Source organism: Nomascus leucogenys, chromosome 18 (genome assembly GCF_006542625.1).
Source record: "Nomascus leucogenys isolate Asia chromosome 18, Asia_NLE_v1, whole genome shotgun sequence".
NCBI classification, from domain to species: domain Eukaryota; kingdom Metazoa; phylum Chordata; class Mammalia; order Primates; family Hylobatidae; genus Nomascus; species Nomascus leucogenys.
This window is the reverse complement of record NC_044398.1, coordinates 66,111,634-66,132,232: the sequence shown is the minus strand read 5'-3', so window position 1 is coordinate 66,132,232 and position 20,599 is coordinate 66,111,634. Positions and strand designations below refer to the sequence as shown.

General features: G+C 38.5%; 1 protein-coding gene across 2 annotated transcripts in view; it reads left to right on the top strand.

The window, feature by feature from the left end:
• IL6ST (interleukin 6 signal transducer) overlaps positions 1-20,599 on the top strand; it is a 59,588-nt gene that overhangs the window by 30,329 nt on the left and 8,660 nt on the right. Inside the window, exons 6-15 of one of the 2 annotated variants that reach the window (XM_030797839.1) lie at positions 224-390; positions 1,036-1,190; positions 4,014-4,173; positions 7,267-7,349; positions 8,300-8,510; positions 9,567-9,749; positions 12,755-12,856; positions 13,031-13,177; positions 13,501-13,641; positions 17,839-17,935. In XM_030797839.1, coding sequence (XP_030653699.1) covers positions 224-390; positions 1,036-1,190; positions 4,014-4,173; positions 7,267-7,349; positions 8,300-8,510; positions 9,567-9,749; positions 12,755-12,856; positions 13,031-13,177; positions 13,501-13,641; positions 17,839-17,935 — 1,446 coding nt within the window. Of the gene's footprint in view, positions 1-223; positions 391-1,035; positions 1,191-4,013; positions 4,174-4,906; positions 4,953-7,266; positions 7,350-8,299; positions 8,511-9,566; positions 9,750-12,754; positions 12,857-13,030; positions 13,178-13,500; positions 13,642-17,838; positions 17,936-20,599 lie in introns of those variants that run through there. The other variant, XM_030797840.1, reaches the window with a different exon arrangement.

The following is a 20,599-nucleotide window of genomic DNA, read 5'->3' as shown; positions in this document are numbered from 1 at the left end:
TTAGACAACAAATTTGAAAATAATTTTATGTTTTAATATGTAGATCGAAGTTAATTTTAAAGAAAGGTTAATTTTTAAGAAATTTTGTTAGTGACCAGCAGTTTTATTGCAAAGTTTGCTACAACGATCTAGGTCTCATCAAACTCTTTGCAAGTTATTTTTTTCACTCTAATTTTTTCAGATGTGTTTTTAATGACTGATTGTTCAATTTTTTTGTATTTAGGGCAACACACAAGTTTGCTGATTGCAAAGCAAAACGTGACACCCCCACCTCATGCACTGTTGATTATTCTACTGTGTATTTTGTCAACATTGAAGTCTGGGTAGAAGCAGAGAATGCCCTTGGGAAGGTTACATCAGATCATATCAATTTTGATCCTGTATATAAAGGTAGTTATAAACCTGAATTTGAGAGTTTATTTGACACTGTAGTAGTTCATAAATTAAAGTAGTTTTTATATTTAGATTTTTTTTAGATTTTAATGTAGATTTTTGGATTTTAATTAATGTAGTTTTTAGATTTTAATTTTTTAGATTTTAATTAATGTAGATTTTAGATTTTAATTAATGTAGAAACAAGCATTTATCTTAGTGATTTTTATGAAGTCATTTTATCAATATCAAATAGAATTTGGAAAAAGAAAAATATCCATAATCCAACCACACTTAACAGCTGTTTTCACTTGAATGTTTTCTGTTCTCAAACATCTTACACCATTGTAATTACAGTATGTATGTTCCAGTTTTATTCTCTTTTTAAAAAATTTGATATCATAAATATTTGTCTTTTGACATATGAACCTGAAGAGATTAACAAATGTAGTAAACTAACAAGGAGAACTAAAGATTCTTTAGAAATCTTTTTTTTTTCCATCATAAGGTATATAGCATAGCATAATTTTCAGAGAAATTAGTTCATTTGGTAAGGATAAATGAATATTGTAAAATAAAGGAAGGACAATATAAAGAGTATATTTGAGTTTGTATATGAAATTGGAAAACATAATAAACCTTAGGATTTATTTTATTTTTCAGTGAAGCCCAATCCGCCACATAATTTATCAGTGATCAACTCAGAGGAACTGTCTAGTATCTTAAAATTGACATGGACCAACCCAAGTATTAAGAGTGTTATAATACTAAAATATAACATTCAATATAGGACCAAAGATGCCTCAACTTGGAGCCAGGTAAATTGAAAGTTACTGTTTATTCAAATAGTCCTTCTTTCAACCCTCTAATCTTAAAAAGTTTCAGTCATGTTCTAAATGTCTTTTAAGTTTCTGGTTATGTGAAATATTTTGCTTGATACCTCTTCTGGGTCTTTATTTCAAACAAGGGGAGTCAGGAAGATATCCAGATAGAAAATACAGCTTTGCTAAATACAGTAGCCTTTAAGTAAAACATGAAAATGATATAGGGTGATAGGAAATGGCTTTTTTTTTTTTTCTTCTAGAAACAGGGTCTCCATTTGCCCAGGCCGCTGGCTCACTGCAATTTCGAACTCGAGCTTAAGGTGATCCTCCTGCCTTAGTCTCACTACAGGTGTGCACCACCACACCTGGCTTTTTAAAATTATTATTATTTTTTGTGGAGATGGAGTCTCGCCATGTTGCCCAGGATGGTCTCAAACCCCTGGCCTTAAGCAATTCTCCTACCTTGGCCTCCCAAAGTGCTGGGATTACAGATGTGAGCTACCACTACCAGCCTAGAAATGGCATTTTTGATGGGAGTTAACAAAGAATACAAATAATAAGAAGCAAATTAAGTAGGGGAGCAAAAATAAAAGAGATTATAAGGATAAGGTAGCTAGTGTAGGGATTGGTGTGCTGCAGTCCACCAAAATCAGCCTGTGACTTGTTTTTGTAAATAAAGTTTTATTGGAACACAGCCACATTCATTTCTTTACATATTGTCTCTTTTTATTCTACAGTGGAAGAGTTGAGTAGTTGCAAAGAGAGTCTCTGGCCCGCAAGCCTAAAATATTAGTAAATATTTTATCTACCTTTTTATAGAAAGTTTGCCAACCACCGAGGTAGAGGAAGGGATTGGTAGGGAATTTGTAAGACTGAAAAGGATAGTATACCCAAAGATGATGCTACCAGCAAAAGAAATACTTGGAGCTTTTAAAAAGGCTATCACCATAGCGTTCAGCTATCCATACTCTTCTCTGTTTTGATTCCATTTATCACAAACAGTGTGTCTTTGCTTTTGTTGCTCTGGTCACAGTGAACTTGTAAGGGAATTGGGCTCATGACTTTACTACTTCTCTCCTTACCCCACTTATCTAAAGTGCTCAGAATACAATCAGAAAAAGCAATAAAACAAAATTGGATTAATGCTTCATGTTGTACAGAGAATATACATACCTGAAGTTCTCAAAATGTGATATTAAGTATAGAATGTCAATTCAGTGCTACAAAAAAGACTGACGTTTATTTTGTATCCAATATTAAATTATCAGATTAATATGACCAGTTATTTATCTGTATTTAATCTCCTCTTTTTTTCTGAAAGCCAAGTTTAAAAGCCAGGAAAACTTTTGTTTTTCTTGATTGGGCTGGATATCTTCCTTTTGCCTGTCCACATCTACGCTCTACCCTTCTCTTTGTTATGTCATGCCGACCTGTATAGATTTCATCTGTGGGTTCCCATTCTTTCTAGCTTCCTTGTGACTGTGGTTAATGGAAGGAAGGGACTAGGCAGGAGAGAAGACAGATAGAAGAAAAGTGAAATTGGCATGTTGATTTTCCCTGCTTCCTCCCAGGAACTGGCTGTCTTTTTTTTTTTTTTTTTTGAGATGGAGTTTAGCTCTTGTTGCCCAGGCTGGAGTGTAATGGCATGATCTTGGCTTACTGCAACCTCCACCTCCCTAGTTCAAGCGATTCTTCTGTCTCAGACTCCCGAGTAGCTGGGATTACAGGTGTGCGCCACCACGCCCAGCTAATTTTTGTACTTTTAGTAGGGATGGGGTTTCACCATGTTGGCCAGGTTGGTCTCGAACTCCTGACCTCAGGTGATCCACCTACTTCAGTATCCCAAAGTGCTGGAATTACAGGCATGAGCCACCACACCCAGCCAGCTGTCTTTCAACTTAGGGTCACTGCCTGTCAAGACAGCCCTCTCTAGCTGACCGGCTTCTTTCAGGTTCTGGTACTTCCCCTCATCCCTTTGGGCCTAGAGGTAGAAACAGCTCTAAGCCCCAGAGTACTAACTGCACTGTCTAAGGATTCCATATACTCTGCATATAGTCCCTTTCTGAAGCCCTCCTTGAATTATTCTAAATGGAGTGTGCCATCTGTTTCCTGCAGAAATCCTAAGTTATATTACAGGCCCTGTGGAAGAAATAAAGGGAAAAAAGGAAAGATAATAGATGTTTCCATACTTCTAAAACCGAATAACTTTACTGATTTGGACTGCTTTTTAACTTACACTTATTTCTCTCCAGAGGTTGAGTTTAATGTATTAGTCTTGTTTCAATAAAATAGTTTCAAGAGGCTGAGGCAGTAGAATCACTTGAACCTGGGAGGCAGAGGTTGCAGTGAGCTGAGATCACGCCATTGCACTCCAGCCTGGGCGACAGAGGGAGACTCTGTCTCAAAAATAAATAAATAAAAATAGTTTCTAGGCTGGGCACAGTGGCTCATATCTGTAATCCTGGCACTTTGGGAGGCTGAAGCAAGTGGATTGCTTGAGGTCAGGAGTTCCAGACCAGCCTGGCCAACATGGTGAAACCTTGTTGATACTAAAAAAAATACAAAAATTAACTGAGAGTGGTGGTGGGCACCTGTAATCCCAGCTACTCAGGAGGCTGAGGCAGGAGAATCGCTTGAACCTGGGAGGTAGAGGTTGTGTTGAGCCAAGATCGTACCACTGCACTCCAACCTGGGCAACAGAGCAAGGCTGTGCCTCAAAAAAAAAAAAAAAAAAAGAAATACTTCTTTTTAATTTTAACACAATTTAGAAGACCTTACTAATTGAGGTTTTCTGTTGGTTGATTTGCTTTGTTTCAGATTCCTCCTGAAGACACAGCATCCACCCGATCTTCATTCACTGTCCAAGACCTTAAACCTTTTACAGAATATGTGTTTAGGATTCGCTGTATGAAGGAAGATGGTAAGGGATACTGGAGTGACTGGAGTGAAGAAGCAAGTGGGATCACCTATGAAGATAGTAAGTAAATAAGTATATGAAGAAGTAAAGCTATTGGAATTTCGGATGTGAATTGGTTCTGGTTTTAATAATATAGCCTCATTGCTTCTTAGTTTGTGATCATTTTATTCAAACTTCAGTATTTTACGTTTTCATTTTTAAGGACATTAAGATGTAAAATTGAATATGGATCACTGATAGTATAAGTCTATTTGATACCTAATTAAATTATCATGGAGGCCGGGTGCAGTGGCTTACACCTGTAATCCCAGTACTTTGGGAGGCCGAGGTGGGCGGATCACAAGGTCAGGAGTTTGAGACCAGCCTGGCCAATATGGTGAAACCCCTTCTCTATTAAAAATACAAAAATTAGCCGGGCACGGTGGCGGGCACCTGTAGTCCCAGCTACTCGGGAGGCTGAGGCAGGAGAATCGCTTGAACCTGGGAGGCGGAGGTTGCAGTGAGCCAAGATCACGCCACTGCACTTCAGCCTGGGTGACAGAACGAGACTCCATCTCAAAAAAAAAAAAAATTCATCATTGAATGGTGACCTAGATACCATCAGAAAACTGTTGACTTAACTGTTGATAAGTCTAGAACATTTTATTCAAGGAGACTTCTCCAGAGATACTCCTAACTAGAGAATCATATCCTGAATCATTAAAATCACACTGTCTAGCAAACTATACCTTAGATCCTCACTATCAAAAAGATATTTGTATTATACCTTTTATTCATTTTTTTTTTCTAATAGCACTTGATAAGCCCTTGGGAAGTGGTTGATCCTGGAATTTTAGTTGGTTAGTTTTTATTTTTCTTTTTTCTGCTATAGATATTATAAATGGTATAGAATAAAAAAGGCACAAAAAGAGTGTACAGTCTAAGATCCTCACTGCAAAGCAGCTGATGTTACTAAGTTCAAGAAATAATCCTGTGGCATAGATTTTTCATTTTGAGACCTTCCTATCACAGACTCACCTCTTAGTTATCAATGGCAGTAGCTGTGGCTGAAAAAATCCCCTACCACCTATATCCCTTTACTTCCAGCTCTTCTAGAGGTTTAGGTCATGTGACTTGAGAACATCAGAGGCAGAAAAGTACCCTTCTCCCCTAAGATTTCTCTCATAAATGCTGAGAAAGAAATCAATTTTGCTATTGCTGCTTTGGGAATCCTCAGCCAGATTGCTTTGTCTTGACCAGGAATTCTTAAAATGAGATACATGGGGAGGAGTTCATGAAATACTTTAAAATGTAGGTAAAATATTGTGGTTAGTGCCTGTGTGCATTTTTAATGGACAAGTGTACATAATCTTCGTCAAATCAATGAGTGAATGAAGTCTCTGGGTTCTCTTTATGTTAGGAAATATTTCCAGCTCATAATTTTTTTTTATAATTTCATGTTCTTTATTCTGTTTGAGTGCTGCACTGTACTCATGTGAATTTATCTATTTTAACTTCTGTATCAGCAGCCTTTTTCCCAGCCTTCCTGGTCTGCCTGTCCTATCCTTTCTGTTTTGTTGTCTGTAATTGGCCTCTTCATGATTAACATATCAGTACTTAAATTTTTTTTTTTTTGGAAATGGTGCCTCACTCTGTTGCCCAGGCTGGAGTGCAGTGGCATGAACACGGCTCACTGCAGCCTCTACCTCCAAGGCTGAAGCAATCCTCGTGCCTCAGCCCCCAACATAGCTGGGACTACAGGCACGTGTCACCATGCCCAGCAAAGTTTTGTTATTTTTTTGTGGAGACAAGGTTTTGCCATGGTGCCCAAGCTGGTCTTGAACTACTGAACTGAAGTGAACCACATCCCTCGGCCTCCCAAAGTGCTGGGATTGCAAGCACGAGCCACCACACCCAGCCTCACTGCTTAGATTTTATTCAACTCCTTTCTTATTCTACTGACTACCATATCTTGTTATTATATTCATAAAAATTTTGAGAAATCAGTTAATGCCATTGATTTTTTTAAAGACAAACTTTTTACAAAAAGCTTAACAATGATAAGTAAAAATGAAATGTTGATATTGCTAAAAATTAAAAATTACATACTACATTTAATGGCTATTATAAAAGTTTTGAAAAATTAATACTACAGGTATTTTTAAAACCGAATTACTGGTATTTAACAATTTATGTTTTGGCTGGGTATAGTGGCCAAACCCCAGCTACTTGGGATGCTGAGGTGGGAGGATCACCTAAGCCTAGGACCTGCAGGTTATAGTGCACTATAGTCATCCACTGCACTCCAGCCTGGGCAACAGAGCGAGACACTGTCTCTGGAAAAAAAAACACTATGTTTTATGGATTGCTTTTTCAGATGGTTAGTGATTATCACAATAATACTGTGAATTTGTTTTTATTACATCCCGTCACTCTCAGTCATCCTTATATAAAGTAATAAACTTATTTTAGTACATTTATCTTAATTTGTTTTATTATTCCTATGAATATTTAGGGGTAAGCAATGTGTTTAAATAGATTTTCCAGTTTGATTTTCAGCGATAAGTAGTATCAACTTATATTTATTTCATTTTTATTTTTTACTGTTAACTTAATTTTAGAAGTTCATTTTTTCTTTAAAAAATCATATTAACTAATTTTTCAAAATTTTTATAAATATAATTAGAAGACCTGGTATTTAATAGAATAAGAGAGGAGTTGAATAAAATCTAAGCAGTGATGTGTTGATCATGAAGAGGCAATTACAGATGACAAAACAGAAGTGAGGACAGGCAGACCAGGAAGGTTGGGAAAAGGCTGCTGGTACAGGAGATTCAAGTAGATAAATACAGTGCCAGCACACAAACAGAATAAAGAACATGAAGTTATAAGAAAGAGTGATGCCTCTTTAGTTGTTGCTCAGAATACATTTTTACCTTTACAATTTTGAGGTTAGAGAAGAGTTCCAGTATAATTGGAATATCAAGCTATCACCCTGACTAAAGGAAGAGCCAGGTGTATTGTGCTGGGATGGGAAAATGCTGGTATAAAGAGGTAGGGACACCATGTAATTGGAGGGCAAGAGTACTAAGAACAAAGTAAAAGAATAGTTTGCAGAATTTTATTTTACCGTTAAAACCTTTTTATTTTAAGGAGTTTATGTCTTTTCTTTAGGACCATCTAAAGCACCAAGTTTCTGGTATAAAATAGATCCATCCCATACTCAAGGCTACAGAACTGTACAACTGGTGTGGAAGGTAAAAAATCACATTTGTATTTTATCTCTTATAAATCTCTTTTTTTTGAAACCGAGTCTTGCTCTGTTGCCAGGCGGGAGTGTAGTGGCGTGATCTTGGCTCACTGCAACCTCTGCCTCCCAGGTTCAAGTGATTCTCCTGCCTCAGCCTCCTGAGTAGCTGGGACTACAGGCGCACACCACCACGCCCAGCTAATTTTTGTATTTTTAGCAGAGACGGGGTTTCACCATGATGGCCAGGATGATCTTGGTCTCTTGACCTCATGTTCTGCCTGCCTCGGCCTCCCAAAGTACTGGGATTACAGGCGTGAGCCACCGCGCCCAGCCCTTATAAATACATTTTGTATGGTATTATGAATGGAGGTCTTTTAAATAGATAAATTTTTATTCATCTTAATAGCAAAGCATTTGATTACTATTTTTACTAAATAGAAAGGTAATGCTTTATATGTATTAATATTATATAGAAGTCAGGTTCATAAACTACAAATAATACCTTATAGGTATTTAAGTACAGTTCTGTGAAAGTATAAGTTCTATAAGAAGAGGAATGTTTTTGTACTTTGGAATTTTCCAGAATACCTCAGAAAATAATAAAAGTTTGTGATGATCAAAATGTATGCTGATAAGTGCATGAGTAGATCATACTAAAAAAGAAGATAGAAAAATACTCAAGCATAAAATAAATAATTTAGGCCTACAATTGCGTACAGAACCAAAAGCTAACAGAATGATGCTACTTACCCTCTTTTAGTTGAGGTCATGCTTTTACTCTTCATTTAGTATGTACTAGTTTTATTTTAGAACCGAATTTAAAATGGAGATTGTGAATCCTTTCCAGTTAAATATTTAGAGATTTGACATAATGGCATGATTTGTGAATATGAAGAAAAACTGATTTTTATTCGAGATTTATGAAATTATTTTTAAAAATAAACTATTTTATTACAGACATTGCCTCCTTTTGAAGCCAATGGAAAAATCTTGGATTATGAAGTGACTTTCACAAGATGGAAATCACATTTACAAAATTACACAGTTAATGCCACAAAACTGACAGTAAATCTCACAAATGATCGCTATGTAGCAACCCTAACAGCAAGAAATCTTGTTGGCAAATCAGATGTAGCTGTTTTAACTATCCCTGCCTGTGACTTTCAAGGTTTGTATCTATGAGATGGAGCCTGACTCTTGGGTGGCAAAATGGTGGTTAGGTATAGACAGGGCTCCCATAAAAAACACAAGTTATCTAAGACTGTCTCCTCAGTATCAGGGATAATCACTTTTTTATTTTTTAATTTTTTAAATTTTATAAATAATGATTTTCTTTTTTTTAGAGACTGGGTTTCGCCAGGTTGCTCAGGCTGGTCTCGAACTCCTGAGCTCAAGCGATCTCCCCTGGCCTCCCAAAGTGTTGGGATTACAGGCATATGCCACCAAACCCAGCTAATGATCGCATTTTTAGAAATCAGTCAGCAGACAAATTTCATCAGGATGCAAGAAACATTTCCATCACTACATGCTCACTTAAACTTCACAGTAAGCTACTTCATTCATTTAAGCATATTCTGATTACTTACCTGGTTTTTAAAATATTATTTCAAGATTTTGAGAACTTTGTATACATATGACTGAAATGTTTATCTGTAGCTTTATTTGTAGCTTTCAAAGAAGAAAAATTGGAATTACAAACTTAGAAAACATTTGAAGAATTTAGGGAAAGCAAATTTTTTTTTTTTTTTTTTTTTTTTTTGAGACAGAGTCTTGCTCTGTTGCCTAGGCTGGAATGCAATGGCACAATCTCGGCCTCTGCCTCCTGGCTTCAAGCGATTCTTGTGCACCAGCCTCCCAAGTAGCTGGAATTAAAGGCGCACACCACAATGCCTGGCTAATATTGTATTTTTAGTAGAGACGGGGTTTCACCGTGTTGGCCAGGCTGGTTTCGAACTCCTGATGTCAAGTGATCCACCCGCCTCGGCCTCCTAAAGTATTGGAATTACAGGAATGAGCCACAATGCCCAGCGGGGAAGCAAAATCTAAGTTTAAAAATTAATTGACTACTTTACCTGTAAGTTATAATAAAGTGCTTTTATGCAAGGAAATATATGTTATATGCTACAAAAATGGATAAATCACATGTTTTGGAAATGACTGTAAAATATGGAAATTTCAAATTTGTGAATATTTATTATTTCAATATTCAAACTTTGTTTTAAAGCTACTCACCCTGTAATGGATCTTAAAGCGTTCCCCAAAGATAACATGCTTTGGGTAGAATGGACTACTCCAAGAGAATCTGTAAAGAAATATATACTTGAGTGGTGTGTGTTATCAGATAAAGCACCCTGTATTGCAGACTGGCAACAAGAAGATGGTACCGTGCATCGCACCCATTTAAGAGGTATATACCTGGCTAGAAACATTTAAATTGATATCCTTTTTCTAACTCTTTAGGGAGCTTTTTCTTTTGCTTATAGTGTTTTGGTCCGTTGAAAAGACTTCCAATTTATCATAGCCTCACTACTTACTAGATGTGTGACTTTCAGCAAGTCATACTTAACCTTTCTGAATTACAGTCTCTTTATGAACAGAGTGGGGTTAATACTTTCTTCTTTTTGTACCCCAATATGATTTTATCGTCAAGGGAAAACTCCTAAAACTATATAGAGAAATATAAGAGTCCAACCTTTGCTGCTGATTAGTTGTATGTTCTCTGTACCTAACCCCCTCATCCTTCAGATGAGAAAATAGTTTCCTAGAGCATCTGGATGACTTGTTTAATGTCTTAGAACCATCAGATAGAGGAAGCAGAACTAGAACTCAGATTTCCATAGGTCTTTCAATTGGAAGTAATAACAAAGGACAGAAGTAATGAATCATAGCGCTCCAGTCTGTGTGTTATGGTGCTGCTTAAGTGGTTATAAAGTGATACAACAACTTTGAAGAGAAAAAAAACTCAGTTTATATTCTTTTGTTGATAATTAATAATTAGAATTCAGCTGCGAATAATATGGTTAATTAGAGAAAAACCCTAAGCAGAGAGATTCCTGCCATAAAGTTTTTGAGCTTTAGTCATAATACAGGCTGTTTGGACTTAACCTGTTATTAGTGTACAGTTTTTTTTTGTTTTTTTTTTCTGAGATGGAGTCTCGCTGTAGCCCAGGTTGGGGTGCAGTGGCGCCATCTCCGCTCACTGCAGGCTCCGCCCCCCGGGTTCACGACATTCTCCTGCCTCAGCCTCCCGAGTAGCTGGGACTACAGGCGCCCGCCACCTCGCCCGGCTAATTTTTTGTATTTTTAGTAGAGACGGGGTTTCACCATGTTGGCCAGGATGGTCTCGACCTTAGTGTACAGTTTGAATAAGCCTGGTTGTCTAGTTTACTGACTTTATCAAATTAAAAACATGGTGGAGCTTAGGAAGTCCTGAAACAGGCTGGAAATAACTATAGAAACTTAAAAAAAAAAAAAAATAGGCCGGGCGCGGTGGCTCACGCTTGTAATCCCAGCACTTTGGGAGGCCGAGGCGGGTGGATCACGAGGTCAGGAGATCGAGACCACGGTGAAACCCCTGTCTCTACTAAAAATACAAAAAAAATTAGCCGGGCGTGGTGGCGGGCGCCTGTAGTCCCAGCTACTCGGAGAGGCTGAGGCAGGAGAATGGCGTGAACCCGGGAGGCGGAGCTTGCAGTGAGCCGAGATTGCGCCACTGCACTCCAGCCTGGGCGACACAGCGAGACTCCTTCTCAAAAAAATAAATAAATAAATAAATAATTACAAGGTCTCTGTTGCCTAGGCTAGAGTATGGTGGCATGATCATGGCTCACTGCAGCCTTCACCTCCCAGGCTGAAGTGATCCTTCCGCGTCATCCTCTGGAGCATCTGGGACTACAGGCACATGCTGCCACACTCAGCTAATTATTTTATTTTTTTGTAGAAAGAGAATCTCACTGTGTTGCAAAGGCTGATCTCAAACACCTGGCCTCAAGCGATTCTCTCACCTCAAACTCCCAAAGTGCTGGTATTACAGGCGTGAACCACTGCTCAGAGCCAATGGAAACTTTTTAAAGAAGCGGCCGATGCAGTGGCTCACGCCTGTAATCCCAGCACTTTGGGAGGCTGAGGTGGGCAGATCACCTGAGGTTGGGAGTTCAAGACCACCCTGACCAACGTGGATAAACCCCGTCTCTACTAAAACAAAATCAGCTAGGCGTGGTGGCGCATGCCTGTAATCCCAGCCATCTGGGAGGCTGAGGCAGGAGAATCTCTTGAACCTGGGAGGCAGAGGTTGCAGTGAGCCAAGATCATGCCATTGCACTCCAGCATGAACAACAAGAATGAAACTCCATCTCAAAAAAAAATAGAAGCTAGCATAGGTTGTGGAGACATTAAGTTTGGGTAGGTAGTCATATGTTGCTCAGTAACCCTGAAAGCATCACATTAGAGTAGAATATAAAAATTGTTCATTTTTTGGTAATACTGAATCATCAAGAAAAGGTATAATCACTCTGTTTAAGAAGGTAAAGGAGCATGTAACTTCGTAATAGTTAAGGAATATACATTCTTGTTGAAGGTATAAATTTCAATAAAACATTTTCTAATATGTACAGATAATATACTGTATTAAAAAGAAAAATTTTAGTGGTGCATGCTAAAAAAGATAAAAATAAAGGAAGTTTGTTTTGGTTTTTGTTTTTTTTGAGACAGAGTCTCACTCTGTCACCCAGGCTGGAGCGCGGTGGTGCGATGTCGGCTCACTGCAACCTCTGCCTCCTGGGTTCAAGTGATTCTCCTGCCACAGCCTCCCAAGCAGCTTGGACTACAGGCGCCCACCACCATGCCCAGCTAATTTTTGTATTTTCAGTAAAGGGGGGTTTCACCACGTTGGCCACGCTGGTCTCAAACTCCTGACTTCAAGTGATCCTCCCACCTTAACCTCCCAAAGTGCTGGGATTACAGACGTGAGCCACGGTGCCTGGCCAAGGAAGTTTTTCAAGGTACCCTTTTTTCCAACTCGCAAACTAGGGCCATTAGTGCTTTCCCCTAGGTCTTACTACTTTAGTCATCTTGCTCCTTAGGCTGTTCTCTCTTGTAGGTAAGACATACAAAAATTGTCAGACTCTATAAGATCCAGAGTAATTTGAGATCATTGTTTTATAAATTCTAAATGTAAATACCATCATTATTCTTAACAATATATTTTTTATCCACTGCATTGGCAATACTTTTACAGACAGTTTTACCTGATTACGCTTGAATCCAGTACACAAAAGGCAATGCTTACTTAGAAAACTTCAGTTTTAAAAGAAAATTAAGTGGTCATGAAATTATAATGTAAAAATAAATTATGGTATTAACTTGACTTTTTCATTATGGAAAAACATGCTTAATCTACTATTCTTGCTTTAGGGAACTTAGCAGAGAGCAAATGCTATTTGATAACAGTTACTCCAGTATATGCTGACGGACCAGGAAGCCCTGAATCCATAAAGGCATACCTTAAACAAGCTCGTAAGTCCAAACTCACTTCTTTGAAAAAAAAAGTTTAGGGCTTTGTATTAACAAAAACATTTTATTGTTTTTAAATAAAGACGTATCTCATTATGTTCAAATAATTTTATGACAAGGAAATTTTACTAGATTCTAAATGATTTTCAGTTAGCAAATGTGTTCACTCTGTTACAGCACCTTCCAAAGGACCTACTGTTCGGACAAAAAAAGTAGGGAAAAACGAAGCTGTCTTAGAGTGGGACCAACTTCCTGTTGATGTTCAGAATGGATTTATCAGAAATTATACTATATTTTATAGAACCATCATTGGAAATGAAACTGGTAATAAAACTGTATCAGTTATTAAGAATTCAGTTATTTTTTCCTTAAGCTTTTAAGTACTAATTTAAGTGTGTTCTTATACATCTTATAGCATATTGGCCTCAGGAGACACCTGAGAATTTGCCTTACGGTTGCTTTCATGGATTTATTAAAAAAGTACTGTGTTGTGCTTTAGAACATAAAATTATGTCAGAACATTATAAAAGTTGTTTTCTGACAAAAATACTTCGCTTCTTTTTTAGTACTTTCACAATGCCAAATATAGGCCAAATAAGCAAAAGCATTGAATAGTTGAATGAAGCACAGTTCTTTATTTCTTCCAGCTGTGAATGTGGATTCTTCCCACACAGAATATACATTGTCCTCTTTGACTAGTGACACATTGTACATGGTACGAATGGCAGCATACACAGATGAAGGCGGGAAGGATGGCCCAGAATTCACTTTTACTACCCCAAAGTTTGGTAAGAAATAATGAAGTTTGGTTTTTTCTTTCTCAAACTTAGATTAGAAATGAACTTAGTTTATGTGCTAAAATTGTGTTAAAAAGTACATCTTTGGATTCATGATGATTTTTATATTATCTGGCTTTGGTTGGTTGTTTCTTTATAGAAAGTGTTATTCCTCACCTTTTTGGTATTTTATTAACTGCTTCTGATTATATTCAGCTATACTGAAAATCCTGAAAGAATTTGTATGTCTTTCCATGTGGGTTCATTTTTTTCACTGGTTTGGGTGTGTTCTTTCCTTCTCTATCCTCATTTCTTTCTTTTATAGAGAGATTACTTGAAGGACTAGTCCACTTTACAATCTTCACTTCCATACCTCCCACTCAGTCTTTAATGTACTGAAATTAGGGGTCCTACCCCACCCCTGCACTGAAACCTCTCTGGTGTCACTCAGAAGACCTCTTGATCATCATATCTACTGCATGCTTTTTAGTTTTCATCTTTTTTCTACTTTTTTTTTTGGAGGCAGGGTCTTATTCTGTTGCCCAGGCTACAGTGGAGTGCAGTGGCATGAACATGGCACACTGCAGCCTTGACCTCCTGGGCTCAAGTGATCCACCTACCTCAGTTTCTCAGGTAGCTGGGACCAACGCCACCACATCCAGCTAACTTTTTTTATAGAGATGGCTGGTCTTGAACTCCTGGGCTCAAGTAATCCTTCTGCCTTGGTCTCCTAAAGTGCTGGGATTATAGACATAAGCCACTGCCTCCAGCCTTTTCTATTCTTTTCAGCATTTGACTCTGTTGGCCTTCCATCCTTGAAACTCCCTCCTCCCTTGGGTTTTCTAACCATACTTTTTCTGCTAGTGCAGTCTCCTGAGTCTCCTTGTTCTCTGGTGTTTTCTTCTTCTCGTTTTTTGCTTTTTTTTTTTTTTTTTTTTTTTAAATTTTGAGACAGAGTCTTGCTCTGTCACCCAGGCTGGAGTGCAGTGGTGTGATCTCAGTACACTGCAACCTCCACCTCCCAGGTTCAAGTGATACTTCTGCCTCAGCCTCCCAAGTAGCTGGGACTACAAGCACGTGCCACCACGCCTGGCTAATTTTTTGTATTTTTTTTAGTAGAGATGAGGTTTCACCGTATTAGCCAGGATGGCCTCCATCTCCTGACCTTGTGTTGTGCCTGCCTCAGCCTCCCAAAGTGCTGGGATTACAGGCGTGAGCTACCGTGGCTGGCATCTACTTTTAACTTTTAAACGGTTTGTATTCCCCAGAGCTCTGTTCTTGACCCTATTTTCTTTTTTTTTTTTTTTCGAGACAGAGTTTTGCTCTTGTCGCCCAGACTCGACTGCAGTGGCACGATCCCAGCTCACTGCAACCTCCGCCTCCCAGGTTCAAGTGATTCTCCTACTTCAGCCTCCCACGTAGCTGGAGTAGAGGTGCCCACTACCGCGCCTGGTTAATTTTTTGTATTTTTGTAGAGACGGGGTTTCACCATGTTGGCTAGGATGGTCTCGACCTCCTGATCTCAGGTGATCCACCTGCCTCGGCCTCCCAAAGTGCTGGGATTACAGGCATGAGCCACTGCACCCGGCCTCTTGACCCTGTTTTCTTACTTGCCTATTCAAACACTGTCCATGGCTTTAGCCATCCTCTCTTTCCTTCCCAAATACATTTCCCCTCCCTCATTCTATGCCACAACTATCCAACTCTTAGCCAAAGCCATAAATTTAGATATGATAAATGTATTCGTACATTTTTCTCTCACATAAGCTGAGTGTCAAGTCCTATTGATTGTGCATACCTTTTCCTCATCATTGTCTTCAACTGCAAGTTCCTCGTGCTGACTTTTCTTTTCTTAAGTGCATTGCCCCCAGTGAGGTCTTCACCTCATCATCTGGCTGTTCTGTATCTTCCCTAAAGCAAACTTGACCAGCATTCTTTCTTGTTCCCACTACATTTTGAATCATTATAGAAAATTACCTTATTTTACCACAATTGTAACCCCCACCCCCAAGTGGCAACCTAGTGAATGATAAGTAGTAAATTCCTTGTGCCTTGTTGGTTGAATGCTTGCTGAATGAAAGAATAAATGAATGAGTGACTACATAAAATAAATGATAAAAGGTCCTGAACTTTGCTGTTAGGGTCAGTAATGAATATAGTTTCTGGGATAAGGTTGGTCCCATGTGGTGGCATGTTAATAGGTATGTTATTTAAAATAAAACTTTATACCATAATCTTGAGAAAAATTAAAAAATAAACTTAAAAATGTATATTTTATGTATTTCCATGGAGACCAGCCATCTCTACAGAGCTTTGTATATATGTATGTGTGTGTGTATATTTTTTATTTGTTTGTTTTTGAGACAGAGTCTTGCTCTGTCTCCCAGGCTGGAGTGCGGTGGTGCAGTCATAGCTCACTGCAACCTCAAATTCCTGGGCTCAAGCAATCCTCCTGCCTCAGCCTCCCAAGTAACTAAGACTGCTGGTAGGCACCACCATGCCTGGCTAGTTAAAAAAATTTTTTTTGGTAGAGATGGGATCTCACTGTGTTGCCCAGGCTGGTTTTGAACTCCTGGCCTCAGTCCTCCTGCCTTAGCCTCCCAGAGTGCCGGATTACAGGCATGAGCCACCATGCTCAGCCTAAAAATTTTTTTATTACATAAGTGTTCATTATAGGGAATTTAGACTGTACAGTAAAATGTAGAGAGGAAGAAAAATTAGTCCTAGTCCCTTGCTCCAAAATAACATATTTGTATATCCTTTTAGTCTCTTCTCTCTATATATTTTTTTCCTTAAAATTAAATTATACTTAGTATTATTTTATAACCTACTTTTTTTCAATTCTCTATCTATAGTCTCATGGATCCATTATGGCTTCTTCACATGGCATGAGTCTTGGCCAATGAGGACCTTACAGCTTATTTGAAGAAATTTTGCATAAGTAAATCAGGAAAAGGAGAACCCGTGGACTATGTAGACAGTAAATAGAGTAGGAATTTAAATATACCAGTAGCGGATAATTTTACCTTCAAAGGTTTTATGGAGAAGAAAATACTTGCGCCTTGAGTTAATATGTGGACAAATAGGAAGAACGTGGCATCTTAGAGAGCAGCATGAGCAAAGGCACAGGCTGGAAAACATACAAGCAGATGTTTAATAAAGCAAAGTTTCTGCCTAAATTAGATTTGGCATTTTATATATATACACACACATACATACATACACGTCAATATATATACACACATAAATATACATACACCCATATATATATATATGATGCTTAGCATTTAAGAGTTAATATTTGCCAACCCATAGTTTATTCTCAAGCATTTATCTGATTTCTTGATTTCTGCTGAGCATCATAGGATGGTAGTTACTTACAAAGGGATATGTGTGGTGGAAGGATAAAATTAAGTGAATAGTATATGGCTGCAATATTACTTTCATACATTTTTACTGTAAAAGACTAAAATTCAAAATTAATCAGGAAAGTCATTTTAAAAATCTCCAATATTATCTCAATTAGTGATTAATTTGATGAACAAGTCCTCTTTTAAATGCAGATGAGGATTTGTGTGGTAATTAGGGATCTTAGGCTTGTTTACTCTTTAGTTTATTCCTACTTGTGCCACTCCTCATGCCCATTGAGCAGCTCCTAAAGTTCTTAGCCCTGTATCAGAGATATCGTCTTTTTGAAAAATGGTAAATAACTCTTAAAACTTCTGAGAGTTGCATTTTTATTTTTTAGAAGGTTAAATATGTAGTTCAACTATGTTTTTATAGCTTTTCCATTTTACCCAGTATTTATATTTGTTCTGACATAATTTCTCTGTTATACAGTATTAGAACTCAGAGATAAACTTTTACTAAGATTCTACCAAATGCAGATCATAAATGTTACAAATGGTTATTGTTTGAAAGCTCTAACCCAGTAGATTACCCGAAACACTGATCATTTTTATCCCCCAACCAACATACATTTTATGCTATGCGGCCAGGTTAATGTATAAGACATAAATGGTTGGGATGTGATTTACCAAAGAGAGAAGAGGGTTAAAAAACATCAAGTCTGAAGAGACCTTGAAAAATAATTAGGATTGTGTTTTATCTTTTCAACAGTAAGTCTGGTTGGGAAGTTGTATTATATCTCCTTAGTTCATATGTCAACAATTATTTCCCATCACACCTCTTTCTTTTTTTTTTTTTAAGCTCAAGGAGAAATTGAAGCCATAGTCGTGCCTGTTTGCTTAGCATTCCTATTGACAACTCTTCTGGGAGTGCTGTTCTGCTTTAATAAGCGAGACCTGTAAGTAATGTTATTCATATTTTTGCATTTTCCCCCAGCTTTATTGAGCTGTAATTTACATGCAATAAAATTTATCCATTGTAAGTGTACAGTTTGATGAATTTTTGTAAATATGTACAGATGTATAACTACCACCACAATCACAATATAGAACATTTTCATCACTTTTATAAAGCTTCCTTGTTCTTTGTAATCTGTCCTCTCCTCAACCCAACCCCAGGCAGTCATTGATCTGCTTTTCTGTAACTGTAGTTTTGCCTTTTGTAGGGACCAGCCCCACAGAGTCGGTGGGTCTCTCCCTGTGTGCGGTGACGAGAGAGTGTAGAAATAAAGACACAAGACAAAGAGATAAAAGAAAAGGCAGCTGGGCCCGGGGGACCACTACCACCAATGCGCGGAGACCGGTGGTGGCCCCGAATGTCTGGCTTCGCTGTTATTTATTGTATACAAAGCAAAAGGGGCAGGGTAAAGAATATGAGTCTTCTCCAGTGATAGGTAAGGTCACGTGAGTCACGTGTCCACTGGACAGGGGGCCCTTTCCTGCCTGGCAGCGGAGGCAGAGAGAGAGAGAAGACAAAGAGAAAGACAGCTTACGCCATTATTTCTACATATCAGAGACTTTTAGTACTTTCACTAATTTACTACTGCTATCTAGAAGGCAGAGCCAGGTGTACAGGATGGAACATGAAGGTGGACTAAGAGCGTGACCACTGAAGCATAGCATCACAGGGAGACGGTTAGGCCTCCGGATAACTGCGGGAAAGCCTGACTGGTGTCAGGCCCTCCACAAGAGGTGGAGAAGCAGAGTCTTCTCTAAACTCCCCCGGGGAAAGGGTGACTCCCTTTCCCGGTCTGCTAAGTAGCGGGTGTTGTTGCTTGACACCTTTTGCTACCGCTAGACCATGGTCCACCTGGTTAACGGGCATCTTCCCAGATGCTGGCATCACCGCTAGACCAAGGAGCCCTCTGGTGGCCCTGTCCAGGCATAACAGAAGGCTCGCACTCCTGTCTTCTGGTCACACCTCACTATGTCCCCTCAGCTCCTATCTTTCTATGGCCTAGTTTTTCTTAGGTTATGATTATAGAGCAGAGATTATTATGATATTAGGATAAAAAGTAATTACTACCAACTAATGATTAATGATATTCATATATAATCATATCTAAGATCTATATCTGGTATGACTATTCCTGTTTTATATTTTTACTGGAACAGTAAATGTTTTATATTTATACTGGAACAGCTTATGTCCTCAGTCTCTTGCCTTGGCGCCTGGGTGGCTTGCCGCCCACAGCTTTTTCTAGAATTTTTATTTATCTATTTTGAGACAGAGTTTCACTCTTGTTGCCCGGGATGGAGTGCAATGGTGTGATCTCAGTTCACTACAACCTCTGCCTCCCTGGTTCAGACTCCTGCCTCAGCCTCCTAAGTAGCTGGGATTACAGGCGCCCACCACCACACCCAGCTAATTTTTTATATTTTTAGTAGAGATGGGGTATCACAATGTTGGCCAGGCTGGTCTCAAACTCCTGACCTCAGGTGATCCACCCTCATCAGCCTCCCAAAGTGCTGGGAATACAGATGTGAGCCACGGCCAAGAATTTTATATAAATAGAATCAAATAGCATGTAGTCTTTTGCATATGTCTTTCACATAATATTTTTGAGATTCATCCATGTTGTCGCATATACTTCTCCCTTTTTTTTTTTTTTTGAGATGGAGTCTCACTCTGTTACCCATGCTGCAGTACAGTGGCATGATCTTGGCTCACTGCAACCTCCGTCTCCTGAGTTCAGGTGATTCTCCTGCCTCAGCCTCTTGAGTAACCGGGATTACAGGCACTTGCCACCATGCCCAGCTAATTTTTCTGTTTACAGTTGAAATGGAGTTTCACCATGTTGGCCAGCCTGGTCTTGAACTCCTGACCTCAAGTGATCCACCCACCTTGGCTTCCCAAAAGTGCTGGGATTACAGACATGAGTCACCACACCTGGCTTACCTTTTTCCTTTTTATTGCTGAATAGTATTCTGTAGTATGGATATATCAAAACTTAGACTCATCTGTTATGGAAGATTAGGTTGTTTCTAATTTTTAGCTATTACAAATAATGTTGCTGTGAATATTCACATACAAAACTGTGTGAATATATGTTTTCCTTTATCTTAAACAAATAATAGGAGTGACAGTACTGGGTCATATGGTAAGTATATGTTCAACTTTATAAGAAACTGCCAAACTTTTTCAGAGTGGCTACACCATCTTGGATTGCTGCCAGCAGTGTTCCATATTATCACCAACACTTAGTACTGTCAGACTTCTTTCATTCTAGTGGGTGTGTAGTACTATATCATTTTAATTTTCATTTCTCCGATGACTAGTAATGGATCTTTTTATGTGTCACATATATTTTCTTTTGTGATGTGTCTATTGAAATCTTTTACCCATTTTCAAATTGGGTTATTTTGTTTATAATTGAGCTATAAGAGTGCTTTGTATGTTCTGGTTACAACATTGTTAAATACATTTTGCAAACTTTTGTCCCAGTCTGTGCTTTGTTTTTTTGTCTTAACTGTGGCTTTAGAAAAGCAGAAGTTTTATGCCTGTAATCCCACCACTTTGGGAGGTCAAGGCGGGCGGCTCACAAGGTCAGGAGATTGAAGCC